The sequence below is a fragment of the Oxyura jamaicensis genome, assembly GCF_011077185.1.
Source record: "Oxyura jamaicensis isolate SHBP4307 breed ruddy duck chromosome 4 unlocalized genomic scaffold, BPBGC_Ojam_1.0 oxy4_random_OJ91287, whole genome shotgun sequence".
In the NCBI taxonomy this organism is placed as follows: Eukaryota; Metazoa; Chordata; class Aves; order Anseriformes; family Anatidae; genus Oxyura; species Oxyura jamaicensis.
The window spans coordinates 24,778-43,091 of NW_023303876.1; the positions used below are offsets into that span (position 1 = coordinate 24,778).

The following is an 18,314-nucleotide window of genomic DNA, read 5'->3' on the forward strand; positions in this document are numbered from 1 at the left end:
TGAGGCGGGGACGGAGACGGTAAACTGAGGGGCCTTTCATCGTCCTCTCGACCGTAAGGGTTGCGAACCCGACTGTTTGTGGTGCCGGGCGGCCACCGCGCCGGGAGGGGAGCGGCTCCTAGTAGCCTGCCGTGTGGGGAGCGGGTGCCAACTGCTGCGAGTCCTCCCTGAAGCAGTACGGTGTGAGGTACCTCTAGTCCCAGTGGCAAGGCTGGAGGATTTTTAAAGGGTTTACGGCTTTTAAAGGTCAAAGCTGTCGCGCTGACTGCCGTACGTCGGTGTAGAAACGCCTTCCTGGGAAAGCTGCCCGGGGTTTTAGGGCTGTAACCCCGCGGGTCACCCGCTATCTGATCCTTCCAGCTCGAGGGAGCAAATGTTAGCACACTTTTGTAGTAAAATGTGGCATCTCATGTAGTCTTTTTTTTTTTTTTTTTTTAAAAAAAAAAAGAAAAAATCTGACCAGAAACGAGCCCCCTGTGCTTAATTTAGGCAATTCAGAGCAAGGTTGTGCAACTGAAACCTCAAAGGGGGTTGTGCAGTCATGAACTTGAATTACCCACAGGACCGCCTTCCACATTAATAATAATAAACTCAGCATTTATCATATAAGCATCAATTCTCAGAGAGTTAAAAATAATCTGCATTGTTGCTTTGTGCCGCATCCATATGCAGATTTCAAACTGGCAGTGGAATACATTTGTTCAAGGATGGAAATAGCACCTTGGGGCAGTCCTTTGGCTGCCATTCTCTTAGTGTAAATAAATACCTGGTTTGATTTCTAGTTAATTTTGAAGTTGTTGCTTGGAACGAAACTAAATCAAAGCTTTGTAGGAAAGCAGAGAGGGAAATTGGTTTTTGTTCATTTGTTTTGCAATGCAGGAACACTTTTCATTAATGCTTAGTTTTTTTTTTATTTGAACAATCTCATTGATTTACAATGTAAATAATGTTTACACACACACATACTTAAATAACTGCAGTATTTTGATGTCATTTTTTTCTCTGTTCTGAGATAGAAGCCTTGAACTTCTTACTGATTTAACTGATTTCCAGTTCACTTTTGTTTGCCAGTAGAAGGGTAACGTCTGCTTGACTTCAGGTTGAAATGCTCCATCTCAGTGCCTAGGGTTTGGGTTTTATTTTTCTCTTTTTTTCCTTTCCAAACGAGTTACTCAGTACTGGAAAGAAGTGCTCTTTCCTGGAACTGGTAGCATATATAGTATACGTAGCCAAGTGGATCTGTGAGAGCTATCCCAGTTCTGGACAATCTTAAATCAGTAAGAACCCCGGTAGGCAGCATATCACTCCATGCTGACCTGATCAGACATTTGCTTTGTGCTTTTACAGTATTGTTATCTACGGTAATCTATCTACTCCACTTCCTTTCCTGCTTCCCGTTTTCCTAGTACCCCAGATAACTGACTGGGCTTTTAGCTAATTAAGTCAAATGTCCGTTATAGCAATAATTTTAGAGTGCTTTCTGTTCACTTAATTAGTTAATCTGCTTGACATTAGCCAAATACTAGTGCCTTTGATCTTACCACCAGTTTCAGTCCCCCAGATTTATCCTTATTTAATGAATTTAAGTACACCATCTTTTACCAAATAAATGAAGAATCCCAGCTGCAGAAAAGTAAGTCCTTGTTTCCTGAGAAAATAATGATGAATCTTCCTCTTGGAAGATTCCAATTTAACTTTTTAAATTTAAATTTTGCTACCTGTCTTAGTAAACAGGATTTATTCAACCATTGGAAATAAAATTAATAAACCTCATTTAAAAATAAATATATGTTAGCCTAGTACCTGAAAAATTCAGCTGTAACATTTCTACACTGATCTGAAAGTGCTTCCAGTTTATCTAGTGGTATCAGACATATCTAGAAATCATACAGACTTTTGAAAAATGTAAGTTAGAAGGAAAAACTTTACTATTTCACAGACTATTCTCTATAAAAATCAATTAAGGAAAAAAGATTAAGAGAAAAATTTTTGTTTTGTTTTATTGTGCACGTTTGGGTGTTTTTATATTTTTTTATTTTGCATTTCAGATAGAAGTGAAGTGGCTTAATCATTCACATTATGTTACTTAGAACATCTAATTTTCTTCCCTAGATATTTTATCTAATCACCTCTCTTAATATGCAATATTCACCAATGCTGTCCCTGTTTAATATTTTACTCATTTTAAAATGTAGGTCATATTTTAATAACAAAGGCCATGTAATTCATTTACATTTGATCAAAGGCATTTTTCCTTAGCTTTTATCATGTCAATTGAATGAGAAAAATGGACAGCACATCTTTTAGCTTGCCATGTACTGCTGTACTCACACATTTGAGCAGGTCTTTGGGTTAAATTAACAACCTTTTTCATTTCTTTATATTAGTAAAAGTTAGACATCAGCAGTGCCTCAGTTGATGATGTATATTTTCTTGTTCGGTGCAGAACAGTTTAGCTATCAATGGCATCCACAATGAATCTGAAAGAAGCCACTGGCAACCAAAGTTCCTTGGATACTTTGCTACCAGATTTCCCCAAGGGGCCGCTCTGCAAATATCGAAAGAAAGCTTCCTTCAACTGGAAGGAGATGGCAGTGTTTCTGGATGGTGAAGACATCATCCAGCTTAAGGTAAACTTAGCAAGAACAGTAAGCACGTTTTAATTTTGTACATGTACTTTCAGTAGAATCACACGTAATTTTCAAACATCAAGTATTTAATAACTGTAGTTATGGAACATGAAATTATTTTTACACATGCAATTTTCAGAGCAGAACTGAATTTTTAAGCAAACTACTTTGATGTCATCTAAGGTTTATTTCATTACTAATTGTCAATATAGTGGAGACAAGCAGATGCTACATTACAGGACTTCGTTATCCCTTCCAAACTGAGAAAGAACTATATCAATTTTCTTTATGATAGGCATTAAATCATGTATGCCATGGTTTTACAATTAATTTATACTCACCTAAGTAAATGCCTCATGGTATTTCTGCTGTTCTTTGACCTGATGTAAGTTCCTACTGTCTTCTGTGCTTGAATTAATGTTTATGTGGCATGTGTTGGACACTTCAGCTTACCTGGCTGAAAGCTGGGCATACAAAAAAAAAAAAAAAAGTGATTAAGTGATTAATTGCCACTCAAAAAGTGGTGTGGGAATGCATGATGTGGAAGATGTAGGAGGAGACAGAACTGCCTTTTTTGATGGTGGTGTAGATTTATGTGGATTTAAGCTAATACTGAAGGTGCACTGTAGGTATTAAAATCTTAGGAGGAGGATCAAAGATGCCTTGTTTTGTATCTAACTGATATACTTAAAAGTGTATGCCAAAAAAACAAAACTGAGCAAATCATATCGTTCATAGTTCATAGAGAGAGAATAACCCTAACTTTGAAAGAAGAGCATGAGGAATTGTCTTTTTTTTTTTTTTCCTTTGTGCTGCAACATTCTCTTCAGAGAGGAGAAAAGGACTTAAAAAAAAAAAAAAAAAAAAAAAAAAAAAAAAAAAATTTTTCCCAAGGCACTTTATTTTTTTTTTTTTTCTAAATCACAAAAAATATTTAAGAAGATAGGGATATCATCAAGACAGAGATTTGAGGTGAAAAAAGTGCTGTAGCATATCATTCTCATTAGACCCCACCTGGAGTACTGCATTCAGCTGTGAGGCCCCCCAGCTCAAGAAGGACATGGAGTGGTCCAGAGGAAGGCCATGAGGATGATTAGAAGGTTGAAGCACCTTAGTCTGTGAGGACAGACTAAGGAAGTTAGAATTGTTCAGCCTGGAGAGAAGGCTCTAGGGAGACCTTAGAGCAGCCTTCCAATACTTCAAGGTGCCTACAAGGAGGCTGGAGAACTTTCTTACATGTTCTGTAGAGCATGTAGTGATAGCACAAGGAGTAATGTTTTTAAACTAAAAATGGATAGATGCAGATTAGATAAAAGGAAGACATTTTTCACTATGGGGGTGATGATGCACTGGAACAGGCTGCCCAGAAAAGCTGTGGATGCCCCATTCCTGAAAGTGCTCAAGACCAGGCTGGAACAACCTGGTCTGGTGAGAGGTGTCCCTTCCTATGGCCAGGGGGTTGGAAGTAAATGATCTTTAAAGTCATTTCCAACCCAAACCATTCTATAATTCTGTGTTTTTAACAAAGAAAAATAAATCTTTTAAAAACTTTAAAAGATGTGCACATCTACATATTAAATGGAGTACATTTCTGCTTTCATCTGGGAACAGAACAGTTGTGGTAGCCTAATGCCTTTACTGTTACAGCATATTTTTAACTGGATGCTACCCCTGGAGTTTTGCCTTTGTTCTCAGATTGAGAGCCCTTGCTCTTTAGAGTCCTGCCAGCAGCTTCATAGCAAAATAATGAAGTTGCTATAAAAAGCAAGTAACTTTTAACAAACCATTTTCTTACATTCAGAATGAATCAGTCCCACACTTGTTACTTCATGACAAAGGAGCTTTTGTAAAATTCAGCTGCATGAACTGTATATATAATGACAGACAATTTTGATATAATTTTAATTCTGTGGGATTTTGCCTTTATAAACTTGAATCTATCGAACTATTGTAGTTTGAGGCCTAGTATTATCCTAGAAGAACATTAACTTGTTTTGTTAATGCTTTTGTGTTAACATTCTCATGTCATTTTTCCCCCCTCAAGAACAGAATCTTCTCTGCTCTAGAAAATGATCCTTTCTTCGCACGTCATCCTGGAGAAGATTTGAGCCGTGAGAAGTATCAGGAGCTGACATTCCTCCGCTGTAAAAGACTCTTTGAGTATGACTTTCTTACTCAGCAAGAGATCATAGAGAATCCATTAAAGATATTTAATATGGTTATCTGTATAGGAATGTATGATTGGTCTCCGTGTCTCCAGTATTTCTTACATTGTGGTGTAAGTACAGTTCAAAAATATATTTGAATTTAAGTATCTCATAATACCATAATTCTGTTACTTCCTGCATATTATATTAAAGCAATATTTTTTCCCAGTCCATTGTTTTCAAAAATCAAATTCAGTTTAACTGTTTGAAAGAATCACAGATCTGAGGGATAACATTAGTAGATCTTTGTCATTTAGCCCCATCTCTGTTGGAATCCTGCCTGGAGAGTAAAGGTGAAATAGTACGGGCACAGCTACAGAAAGGTATTTTGATGCCCACAGTTCCACCTTTTGTGTCCTCTTCTGCCTCTTCAATGGCAGCAGTAGCCAAAAGAACTTTTACAGCTCCAGATACAAATATCAGAAACTTCCTTGCCTAATCCCCTGGTGTGCTGATTGAGGGCAGAATCCAGAAGGAGTGGAAATCAGCATAGAGATTATCACCGACATCAGTGGCTGGGCTTCTGTTCATCAGGTCTCCCCTGGATGAGTCTCAGAAAATACACTTCAGAAAGAATACTTAACATAGGTAACTTCCCACTGCCTGATCTATTGGAAGGTGTCTCTGCCCATGGCAGGGGGATTGGAACTAGATGATCTTTAAGGTCCCTTTCACACGAGCTATGATAGGTGGTCAAATAATATTTGCTGAATTAATAAATTATCACTTATTGCAGGGAAGGTCTGGAGTTCTGTTATGTGAACATCCCTTTAGAAAAACTGAAGGTAGATTTAAAAACTATAATCTTACTGGTTCTGAAGCAGCTACCTTCAGTTCCCAATCCAATTGCTGTGAAACAAAGTAGAATATTCTGAAAATTTTGCTTTATTCAAGGAGATAGCCACATATAATAGTGGAAAGTGAGCTCACTAAGCATTTTTAGGAGTTCACAGGGAAGGCTTGAACAGGTTCAAACTGTGAAAAGTTGATCCTGTCTTGAAAATATTGCAACAATGGGCCATTTACTCTTTGGTCTCGCTATTCAGTGTTTTCAGACAGTATTAAATCCTCAGTAAAGGGTCCATGACAAGATCAAGTCTTGACGTACCTCCTCAAAGTATAGTCTAAGTTGTAGTTTACTGTGCAAACTACCTTTCCCTGGTCTCTTTAATGGATATCACTATTGCATATATATTTGTGTTTTCCATCATGGGATTACCAATTTCATTCATTATTCTTTGTTTTTACAGGTATTTGCAGGTACAATTTTGAGTGCTTCAAAGAGGTTTGCAGACTTACTGGAAAAAGTTTTTAATATGGAGGTAAATGTTTTTTGAATAGTTTGTGAGAACTGGGCATTGTCAGAAACACGGCATTACCTGTACCTTTGTATTATTTCTGATCTACTTAGGTACTTCTAAATAGCAAAGTAAAAGAAGACCAAGGAGCATTCAAGCACTGAGCCTTGACTGCTCTCACTGCTAGTTGTCATGCCAGTTCCAGAATCTGTATTAGACTGTCCAAATGAACATGCAGTCAAAGTTTGCAGACTTCTCCCAAAAAGGCAATATTGATGACACTACACCAATTTTATTTTTGCCCAGTGTCTTTTAACAGTTGGTAGAAAATTTTGAACTCTCAGACACTTCCACATCTACATCATACACTGTGCAGCACAAGCCCTTGGCATGTAAATATTCAATAGAAATGCTATAAACTGGAAAATAATAATCTCTTAATGCCACAGAAACACCACAGAGATTCCAAAGGAGACCCAGGACAAAGTGCTCTGTACAGTAAGCGCAGCCTACCTGATACAGAAAGAGCGAATTCTGAACAGTTTCTCCTGCTCAGCATTCATTCATTGCCTGACCCTCATTGATTATGCAAGATAAATACTCCTGAGTGCACTCAAACTAAGCATCGTGCTTCTTTTGTATCTCTTTATCATTTTTATCTTGTTTCTTTGTCAACCGTTCACCTTCTTGCTTATCAAATCTCCTGATTTTTTTTTATTTTTTTTTTTATGTCTCAGTAATAGACACAGCAATATACTGCTACATTTTTTGTTTTCACTTGTTTTTCAAAGGTTTAGTACCTAAGAGTACATACTACAGGCCAAACCAGTCCAGGGTAAAAGGGTGCAATCTGCACATTTCGGTGTGACCTCAAACAGCTGGTTTTCCCAAATACTGATGGAGAATCAAGAGTATGCATATATTCATATGATTCACCTATTTTCATCACAAAAGAGTTCTCTCAGCCCAGACAGCTGAAAATTACCAGTCGGTGGATGTAACAATCTGTACCTGTCTGAATAAATCAGTCATCAGCAAAGGAAAAAAAATATTTTACTCTACTGCAGGTAGACTTTGTAGCCTTAGGATTATATCTGATTGGTTTCCTTGCAATTGCAAGTTACTATCCAAGAGGTGAATTTGTAATCATTTTCAACTCTTAGGGTTTAAATTACTCTAATAAACAGTTCTTGAATTGTTCTTTATATCTCTTTATTTAGATTTTTGGGTGTTTTGCTCTGACTGAACTCAGCCATGGAACTAATACCAAAGGCATACGGACCACTGCCACATTTGATCGTAGTGCTCAGGTTAGTCCTTAATGCACAGGAATAATACTTAACACTGTTTAATCTCAGGTTAGATTTCTTTACATCTTTTACATTCGTTTTTTCTTCTTACATCCAGAAAACACAGTACTTGGAATCTAAAAATCTGAATGTCTACATTTTGGGATACATGTATTATAGAGAATGATGCTACCCATGGTCCCACAGTTGTCCAAACTGGGAAATGTGCTTTCACACTGCTCGCCAGCCTTCCTTTCCATATAAAACTGCTCAAGAAGGAGGTGATCTCTGCACTGGTTTCAGCCCATAGAGGACTCAGCTCACCTTAACCCAAGATCTAGAATACTGCTTCAAAGTCCATCACTTTGCTTTACTTTTTAACTGCTTTAATGGACAATTTAAAGGCTGAAATTTAGGCCTTACAGTCCAGTCATTAACTTTTTTCCTTTAAAGTTTTCCTAGCCACATGAATTCTCTCCAGAGTTGAACACTGTAAGAGAGATTTCAGCTGTTGGATCACAGTACAGAATGAAATACTGGCACTTAATGGATGTTTTCAAAACATTGTCATGTCCATGAAAAAGAATTAAATAGCTTTTATCATTTTAATAATTTTTTTCCTTTTTTGCTGGCTACAGGAATTTATCATCAATACACCAGACTTTGAAGCTGCAAAGTTCTGGGTTGGTAATATGGGGAAACATGCCACCCATGCAGTTGTGTATGCCCAACTCTATACTCCTGATGGACAATGCCAAGGATTACATTCCTTTATTGTACAGGTAGGATAAGAATATTGCTAATCTTTTGTCTTTCTGTGAGGGTGAGGGATCTTAAATTAAAGATTTTCTGTTAATACTGTTTCTGATGTCTGACCACTATTTTAATTATTGCCTTCAACTTTTATAGCAATTGTAAAAAGTGTTTTTTATCTTTAAGTGTTCACTGTATTTTTGTGGTATTTCTACAGCCAATTTTATGTCAGTTTTCTGCAGCTGGAAAATGCAGAAGAGCTAAGAAGTCTAAAGATTATCACAATACCAATACAATTAGAAACAAACTATGCTGTATGAAGTCATGAAAGTCTTGGATGAGACTTAAGGTGAAAAGTAGTACATAATAAAATAGACTGCAGAATAAACAGAATTTACTACAAAATCATGGAATATCTCAAAGCTGATTGTTACATTGAAGTTAGGTTGATTCCTGCTGTCTGTGAGCACCCAAAGGAGGTTTCAGTGCTAGTTTGATCTGTGTTAAGGCTTATTTAACAAAGTATTGTTATTAGCTTAAGTAATTTCCATTATGGGACCTATGTCCTGAATTAAAGGATATGTAAGTAAGAATTATATCCAGAATTATGTGCTTGAAAATCAGAGAGCTTTCTTTAGTATTAATGTCAGAATACAGATTGGGAATGTTTTCACTGTTTGAGGAGTTCAACCAAGATCTTTAATTGTCCCACAACTGAACTAATGTTTCCTTCCTCTTCTATGCAGATTCGAGATACAAAAACTCTCCTACCTATGCCAGGTGTGATGGTAGGTGACATAGGAATGAAACTTGGACAGAATGGTTTGGATAATGGGTAAGTCCATCTGCTTGAACGAGGAAACATTCTACATTATGTCATGCAAATATCCTGTGTCAGTTCTGCCTGTTCTTCTGAGGTGGTGAAAGAGATGAGGTAGCTAATAGCTTTAATTTGTTGTTACTTAATAATAACAATAAAAATAAATACATTTTTAAAAATAGCAATTTTGAAGAATCCTGGATTTCAGTATTTTCAATTCCTGCAACTTTCTGCCTTTCTGTTTCACTCACTTTTTAGAATATGATAACTGTGGATGTTACCAAGTGGTCTTACAGTCAGACTCTGCAACAGTAATACTGGAAAAAAAAAAAAAAAAAAAAAGTTACTAGCTAAAGCATGTCAGTCTATAAATCCACATGGATGTAAGCTCTCAGTTATTTTGCATGTTGATTTCCAGCCCACAGCAGGGCTAGTGGAGGACCACAGACAAGGCTTATTGTTAGTAAAGACGTAAGATTGCTGTGACCAAGTAGGTCTGGATCTCAGACACAGGTCACAGACTCATTATCTGTCTTGTTTAAACTATGAGGTTTCTGGACTATCCCTGTGCAGTTCAGATGAGGAGGTTAGTTACTTTTTCTGTATTCTTTGTGTACAGTTGAAATAAAGAAGTTCCTGGGCTTCATTTCCCAGTCACAGCATTGTAGTGGCCCTACTGTGTCTCTGCTGTCCAAAGGAGTCTGATAGATTTGTGCATAGAAACAGCAAATTTTTAAAATTGATATTTTAAACCCTACATTATTTTTATAGCTCTGTTTAAAGACAATAAATCTGAAATAGTAAAGGGTGTGTTAGTGGGTGTCTTTTATTTTATTAGTGGGTGTCTCCAATTTTTTTCTGTTGATTCATTTTGTTTGTTGTTGAGTTGTTGTCCTACATAGTGTGCCATTGCAGTAAGCAAAATGTAGATCTCTTAAAGTATCCTTTGTACTGTAATGGCTTTGACTGGCTTTCCAGCAGGTCATAGGTGTTCTGTAGTTTTTGTCTTCACCAGCTTCCTCTTAATATCCTAAAAATCTTATAATGTCAAAAATGGCACTGATGTTTATGTGTATGTATATAATTGATGCTCTGTTGCGTAAAGACACAGATGAAAGAAAAAAAAAGCATACAACAAATGAAGTTTTATAGAGGACGCATGTGAGAAGAGGCCTGGAAAAGAGCTTTGGGAGGTTTTGTTGGGATTTTATTTGCCTGCATCTGCATTACAAACTTGTAGCCACCAGATGGCACAGCAACATGGACTTGAGTATTCCAAATGTAATTCAGCTTCATATTTCAGTAGAAATAGTCAAATTCTGCTGCTCATTCTTAATTTGCAATATTGTTTTAAGCACAACATGAGGAAGGAAAAGAACAAAATGAAAATTTGGCATATAATCTGTTTATATATTCATCTAGAAAGCATTAGATCGCATTATGCTATTATTAAAAGCGTTAGTCTTTACCTCATACTTTGCCAGTTTTTCAACTGTACGTGTGAAGTCTGGTTCAACTACCATGGGCATTTAAGTAAATCAGATATATTTTCGTGGAGGTACACTTAGGATAAACGGTCAGAGTGAAGATCAGAGTACAAGGAAACTGATAGAGATGTCAGATTTTGTTCCTGTACTTGGAGAAGTTTATGATATGTCCTTTTGACTTGGGTATACAGATTCAAACTCGCAAGCATATATGTAAGGTACAGAGAAAAAATCAAGTTTGCTTGGATATTGTAATTGATTTATGCTATGTAAGAGAACATAGAAGGAAATTGTAGCAGTCCCTTTTGGTTGTAGAAAATTAATCTCCTCTCTCATTTGGCTGAAGTTTGACTGATTCATGGTAATGGAAAGTGTAATGTTTTCAGTAAGAATTGCACAAGTAATGTGGGAAGTTTTTGCGGTGTGAATTCAACTGACTAATCTGCTCCTTCAGAGTCTGTTTTTCCAAATAATTCTTATAGCTTCTTAACTAGAATGTCCTAAAATCATGGTGTTTTTTTTTTTTTTTTTCAAATCTTTGTAACTTCAGCTACCCATTAAAAATAATAATAATATCTTTAAAGTATTTTAAATTATCTTCCTTTCCTTTTGTCATTCACAAAATTTACTGTAATAAATACATACATGATTAAAGATAGAAATATACTTTTTCTTATGGTAAATTTAAACTCTTTTTTTGTTTCATTACCAAAAATAAATCAGGCTGCCACTAGGGGATGCAAGTGCTTCAGTCTTTATTTGCATAATACTAAAATGTCCACCTGTTGCTAGTACTCTAGTAGTCTTTCTGCTAGATCCCTTCCTGCTAGGGAGGGATCCTTTAGAAAAATCTGTGAGGCTCCCTTTCATCACTCAAATTTTTTCTTAAAATTCTCATTTGTTCTAATGGCTTGTAAGAAATGCCAATGATTAGCTACTTTGACTGGCAGATATATCAAGCAGCATATTTCTGTCAGAACAGAAATATGCTGTTCACCGAGGTCCCAAAATTGAAATATCAGGAAAAAAAGAAAAAAGAAAAAGAAAAAAAAAAGTCCTATGTATTAATGTTGTTTAAATGCTTACCTAATTTATTTATTGGTTAACTTATTGTGTGTTTGTTAGTATTTCAGTTTCAGTGACAGTAATGAATTAAGATTCTGCTACAGCTAGTTTCTAGTTTCAGTGTAGACCAAATGAAAGTATAGTCCTTCAGCGGGTTTTTGTCTCCCAGAATTTATGCCCTTAAATCTTACTTAGATTTCCCAATGTTTGCAGTTATTTCACTTGGAAGGTTGGAGCTGAAGTATGTTGTTGGAGCCTAAGTAGTCTCTTGGAGCTTCATTTTACAATCCAAAACAGTAGTTGCTGAAGATATGTTGCACACTATGCTCCTTTGGTTGTTTGTTTCTACTCCCACACCACCTTTTTCATTGTGCTGGGACGAGCATTTATGCTGTGCAGTGGACTCAGCTAGGGAACAGGAACTGTCTGAAAACTAATCTCACCAAAAAAAATAAATAAATAAATAAATAAATCTATTTTCAAGCAGATCATTTGTCTGGTTCACTGCAAGGCCATAGTAGAGGCTGTTCCAGTACAGGGAAAGTGACAGTATAGGGGTGTAAATAAGAAAGCAAGCATAGAGATCAGTTGTGCTTCTCTAGAAATAACAAGCTCTCATGCTTGTTTGAGGTTTTTATTGTCCTTGAGCCACTGACCAGAGCCACAAACAAGAGAACAGATGAAGCCGCTAGAAAATACAAATAATAGTTAAAATACCCGTACGTGAACTTAAGTTACCTGAATACACTACTGTCAGTCCTTGTGAGGAGTATTTTGTAAGACATGTCTTGTATATTTGCAATTTAAGTCAAAACAGTGATTTGCAGTGGCTTCACTTTTATATCCCTGTTTCACCCTCTCCACTTAAGTTTCGACGGTCAAGGTGAGACGTATGGATACATGCAGTGCTGCGCACATCACTAAGATGTGGTCATGTTCCTAAAGAGAAATGCCTTATCCCCTTCTCATTTTTGTCACTTGCAAGTACCTCAAAACTGCGTAGCCAGTGCTAATGCATTGCGATGCCTGTCACAGTGAAAGGCTCTCATGCTACTAATGGGGACAGGTGGATTCAGATCTGGTCACAAAGTTGTTTTATCACCTGCAGAAACAGGGCCTCACATTCGTAGTATATTTCAGACAGCCTTTTTTTTTTTTTTTTCCTTTAGCAGAGCTGTGTCTACTCTTGACTTTTGCAGGGGTCTAACCATCCGGAACTCCTTGCCAGACTGCCACTTAACCTATTAAGAACTGTAGGGTGAGTGGGTTTTTGTGTCTCCATGAAGTCCATTAAGATAGGATTAGGAGGCCTCTATTGTTTTACTACTGCTGTTGAGCATTTCTTCTCCAGACCTGCATTCTTAGATTAGTCTTGTTCATAGAAACTGGAGCTAAAATACTGCGTTTCAGTTTTCCCCAGCCTCTCTGTAACTCTTCTCAACTTTAACCTTTCTGTGTGTTTCAGTCTGGAATACGCGGCTGTTTTCTTTCTCTTCTACAAGTTTTTCACCAAACCTCTTAAATGTTATTCTTCCCAAGGTTTACTGTGTCTCATAAACAGCCATGAGATCACTTGACTTGCAATTTTCCGATACCATTCACCTGCTTTCTGTTTCTGGCTAAAAGGATTGACAGAACTGTCACTGCACCATCTCTAACGTAGTCAGTAATAAAAGCTGGCAGGAAAGGCATTTTTGTGGGTCTGAAATTCACTAAAGCATATTTGAGCTATTTGTACCATAGGTAACAGCTTATTAATTTAGTACTGGCAAAAGGAGCTTGTGGCTTTTCCAGCTGCCTTTTTTTTTGTTTTTTTTTTTTTTTTTTATCAGCATTACTGCACACCAGATGAATTACTTTTGCATGATTTAAAGTCAGTAAGATTAACTTTGCTTCAAATGTTCCCTAAACCACTGGCCAAAGAACCCAAACAAAAATGTTACTATTGGAATAGTGCTTCACTCTGCTCTTCTAATCTTGGTAGAAATGTATGAAATACAGTTGTTTTACCTGTGTACTAGATTCTGTAAGATTCCACATTTCTTTAGAGCTCAATGAAACATATTTAAAGTGGCAGCTATCTGTCTTTTTTGCAGAGAGGTCTTAATCTCAGACCCACTAATAGCTCTGCAGAAGAGTCCCTAATTAGGGTAGCTTTCAAACCTATGGTCTTGTCATCACCATGTGAAACACAGACATTTTCCAAACTTGCTGGTACTTGATATCCCCATGGCTGTATATACAGTTCCGTTATTGTAAGATATTTCTACTTTTCTTCAATTATTTAAGGAGATTTTCTCCTAAATGCGTTGACAGATCTGGTCCGTGTCTATTCACTATGCTTCCTAGGCTAATAACCATTAGAAATGTGATCACTGACTTCATTAAAGCTTACTATTTATTTTTAATATGTTCCGATATCAAGTTCAAATTGGCCAGTATGTCTAATAATTTCAAATAGCAAAATTCTTGGAGAAGGAGCATAACAGCAGTTGGCAGTCATTTCATAACGTCAGCTAACTCCCAGATCCTGTAAGGTTCTGCTTTTATTTTCAACATTGGTGCAATATATCATATTTCTTAACACACGGGTGCTTTCTGTGTGTTTTTTTTTTTTTTTTTTTTTTTAATTGCTAATTCTCTCTCGTTGGCTTCTTAAAGTTTTTGCCATTTTACATGCCTCTATTTTGATAGCAGCTTACAGAAAAAGAAGGAAATCTTTAATGGCCAATATCAAGGAAAGAAATCAAGGGAAAAAAAGTATCAAGGAAGTAAGTATCAAGGAAAAGAAAAAAAGGAAAAGTATCAAGGAAAAAAAAGTATCAAGGAAAAAAAAAGTATCTTTAATGGCCAATATCAAGGAAAGAAATGTGAACTTATAAAAACCTGTCTCAGTGTGCGTTACTTGAATCAAATTTCATAATAAGAAAATAGGTTGTTATATAATGACTGGAAATTTAGTATTGTTCACTACCTATGAAAAAGAGTGATTATAAGAACGTATACTTTTTTAATCAAAATAATTCTAGGTAACACTTTAAAAGGTGCAGAACTACCTACCTTACACGTATGGCTGACAGATTAAAACAAAACTTTCTACAAGATTTTCTCTTTCCATAAAGACTTGCTCTGGGTTTATCTGTTTATCTGTTTGGGTTTATATTACAGTTGGAGAAATGGAGTAAAACTGTTCAGGTTATTTTGCAAGCTGTTTTGTTTGGCACACGTCTGCAACATGTTCAATATTAGTAGGCTTGCGTTTCCTAAAAGTAGGTTATTATTATATGGAAGATGTATATGTTAGTAGATACAGAGCTTCAAGCACACATCAATATAATGACTTTCTACAATTGCACAGCATTGCTGAATGAATTGAACTAATCACTACAGTGTAAAACTCTAAAGGACAATTTGTCATCTTCTTCATCGTTGATGCTACTGTGAATCTTGCCGTCATCATACACAGGTCTAAGCCTACTCCAGATGGGTATTCACAAAGAGAAGTCCCAACAGTTGGAGCCTTTTGAAATTTCTTCTAAAACTGCCCAGAGAGTGTATCATATCTTTGTTTAGTCAACTTTTCCTCTAACCTGTCTCACAAGTCCAGTTTTTATCACCATTCAGTAGCTTTTCTAAATGATACTTCCATGCATCTTTTCCTGCTAGGGAGGGATCCTTTAGAAAAATCTGTAAGGCTCCCTTTCATCACTCAAATTCTTTCTTAAAATTGTCATTTGTTCTAATGGTTTGTAAGAAATGGCAATGATTAGCTACTCTGACCGGCAGATATATCAAGTATTCTGCAGCAGTTAGTGTCTGCCTCACACAGACCTAAACCTTGCCATACATACTCTCTTGTAATTAAAGTAACGAGTAATAATTTTTAAAAAGTTCAGATTCTATCTAGTGTGCATGCAATTGCTTAAAAATAATAGGGTTGCTATACATTCTTAGATGTGATTAATTTTATTTGGTGTACAGGGAGTAGAGAAAGTGAATTTAGCCAAAAGATCTTTTTGGAATGAGATTTTTTGTTTTCAGTGATAAGAAGAAATATTAAAAAAGATGTATATGAGATTTTTGGAAATTCTGAATGTGGTTCTATTATGTAGTGTTGTCTCACTGAAACTCACACTTAATAAAACACATGTATAAGGCCCGTAAGCAGCTGGTCCTTGGTTCGGATAGCCTGCTTTTCTCTGTGGCTAAGTTTGGAAATAGCCTGTATCTCTACGGCTGAATAAATTCAGTATGCAGATATGTTTCCCTGGAAACAACTCGTAATTTTAAAGCACATGCAGCAATGCAGCCCTTATGTAATTTATTAATGTGAAAGACCTGGCTCTCATGGGCCTTATTAAGTAGATCAGCCTGTATTGGCAGGCAAAAGGAATTTGCTTTGATTACAAATGCAGCTTTTCAAGTGCTATTAGATACTGAGATATTTGTGAGTGGAGCAGATATTACCCCTATCGAGCCAAGTTGTACTGGCCATTTTGGTGAAACAGTTCATACAGTTTCTTCCTGAAGAATATGAATATTTAGGACAGTCTGCCTATTCCAACAGCTTCCTTCTTTATTGCTGCTAAGGTGCCACAATTTAGAAAAGACAATGTCACTCATTCCTTCTTAAGATGCCACCTTCCAGGGAATAGAAGTCCTAGTTTGAGTTCAAGCAAAGGAAGGTTCTCCTTTCTGTTCCTTCTTAGTGCACTAATTCAGCTGTGTACTCATTTGTATTAAAGAAACACGGAAGGCCCTCATGGATCTATATTTTAGACTCACACAAATAAAGTGTCCCCCTATTCCAGAGCATTTACCATCTCCAGACTGCAATGAGCAACCCCTCAGTACACCAGTAAGACATTTAGTTCAGCAGAATTATCAGTGGCAAGGAATTCTTTGGAATCAGAATCAGGCCCGGCCTGATTCTAGCAGGAGAAGAGAATTGAATTTTTCATCTTCCCAAGCTTTTTGATAACTGAGATAACAAGCTGACTCACTTTCCTGAGTTCATGCAGACAGAGAGGTTTATGGTCTGTCGCTGAAAGTGTCTATTGCACTGAATCTGTATAAATCTCTAATAAGTACCTACACAGAAAGCTGTCCCTCTCCTCCAAGAGAGTATATTGCTCTTCCTTCTGATAGTTTTTTGTTGTTGTTGTTGTTTTGGTTTTGTTTTTACTTATTTTATTATGGAGTTGCTCAAAGGGTCCCCTTAGGGTTTGTTTAAGTATCACCTTAATTTTTGAAAAACAAATTGAACTGTGACAGCAAATAATCTCTCATACTGAATTTCCTCTACTGGCCTGAGCATGAATACGTACTATCCAAAAATTGCCTACCTGGCTTGATAGGTTCACTAATATATGCATGATGTGACCTTTTTCTGTAATGTAGACGCTCTAAACTATATAAAGGTAGATTTTACGTCACTCGTGTGTTTGTTTGACCAGGTTTGCAATGTTTCACAATGTCAGGATACCTAAAGAAAACATACTGAATATAGCTGGAGATGTCACAGCTGAGGGGAAATACTCAAGTTCTTTCAAGGTATGAATCAAAGTTTTTGTTGTTGTTTTTAATTAGTATAGTAATGTAAATATACAAAGCTACAAGTAGGTTAACAGAGAGACCATGAGCCTCAATGACTGTTGACACAGTGGCAACGTGAATGCTGATTTTCTAATTGTCTTTCAGTGATGTCTAAATTCACCTTATTGATTTTACTGACTTCTTGCTTTTTGAGGTACCCCAGCAGTCCCAAAGTAGTTTAAAGAAACTGCTTTGGTTCTTTTCTGAACACCTTAACTGACTGTATCAGTAAATAAAATTGTCCAGCCCTTTGTGCGTCTGATCATGCTCTAGAGTTGTATCTTTATGGGGTAGGCAAATGAAACGTTAGCCTCCTCCATTAACTCTTTGCCTTTTATCCATTTAGGATGTTAAAGAGCGTTTTAGTGCATCTCTTGGATCTTTGTCCATCGGCAGAATTCTGATCACAGCAGTTTCTGTGACCAATTTAAAGCTTGCCTTATCAATAGCCATTCGCTTCTCAGCAACTCGCCATCAGTTTGGACCAACTGATGAAGAGGAAATACCTGTTCTTGAATACCAAACACAGGTAAAAACGTTGGACTTTGCATCTATAGACTTTTATGTAATGAAACTCAGATTCAAACCTACTGCAAATCAAAAAAGTTATACAGAAGTTAGTGAAATTAAAGTTGTCTTTCTCATCTGAAGTGTAGATCCAGTGCAGTTTTGGGTGTTCATCGCAGCTTAAGACCTCTTAATACTTCTCTTGCATTATCAGAGTTTTGAGATGTTATTGGGCTAGCAAAATAAATAAATAAAAATATTTGTGTCTCTCTGAAGTAACTAGAACCATTTGTCTTCTGAAATAGTAACCTTTTCAGAGAAAGGCTGTCTTCTATGTGCACAAAGAAGTACTGATGAAGAAACTAGCATAAAAAATGTCAGTGCATCTTTTGCTACTATCCTCATATCCTCATTTTCTCTTTTTTAGACCTTATTCTTTAAAAGTATACAAATCAGTGACAATCACTGTAGCGAACCTCAAGCCAGCACCAATTTTGAGAGGAATATAGCTAACCTTTATTTCCACAGAATATGCAGATGAAAAACACCTTTTGGTCTGAAAAAAAATAAAATGAGTAGTTATGGTTGTTGTGGTTTAACCCTGCCAGCAGCTAAGCACCACACAGCCGTTCGCTCACCCTCCCCCCTCCCTCTCTGGGATGG

The 18,314-nt window shown here is 36.6% G+C and overlaps 1 protein-coding gene across 3 annotated transcripts; it reads left to right on the plus strand.

The window, feature by feature from the left end:
- The first annotated feature begins 35 nt into the window (after positions 1 to 35).
- LOC118157243 (peroxisomal acyl-coenzyme A oxidase 3-like) lies at positions 36 to 17,808 on the plus strand. Of its 3 annotated transcripts, none has more exons than XM_035311502.1 (9): positions 36 to 59; positions 2,447 to 2,630; positions 4,675 to 4,908; positions 6,088 to 6,159; positions 7,356 to 7,445; positions 8,063 to 8,206; positions 8,924 to 9,012; positions 17,006 to 17,102; positions 17,491 to 17,808. In XM_035311502.1, exons 2-9 carry the CDS (start codon positions 2,463 to 2,465, stop codon positions 17,791 to 17,793), a joined length of 1,197 nt encoding a protein of 398 aa, XP_035167393.1. In that variant the 5' UTR covers positions 36 to 59; positions 2,447 to 2,462; the 3' UTR covers positions 17,794 to 17,808. The 3 variants fall into 3 exon arrangements, with proteins under 3 accessions (XP_035167393.1, XP_035167391.1, XP_035167392.1); XM_035311500.1 differs by lacking the exon at positions 36 to 59 and adding an exon at positions 115 to 187; XM_035311501.1 differs by lacking the exon at positions 36 to 59 and adding an exon at positions 117 to 182.
- The last annotated feature ends 506 nt before the right edge of the window (positions 17,809 to 18,314 follow it).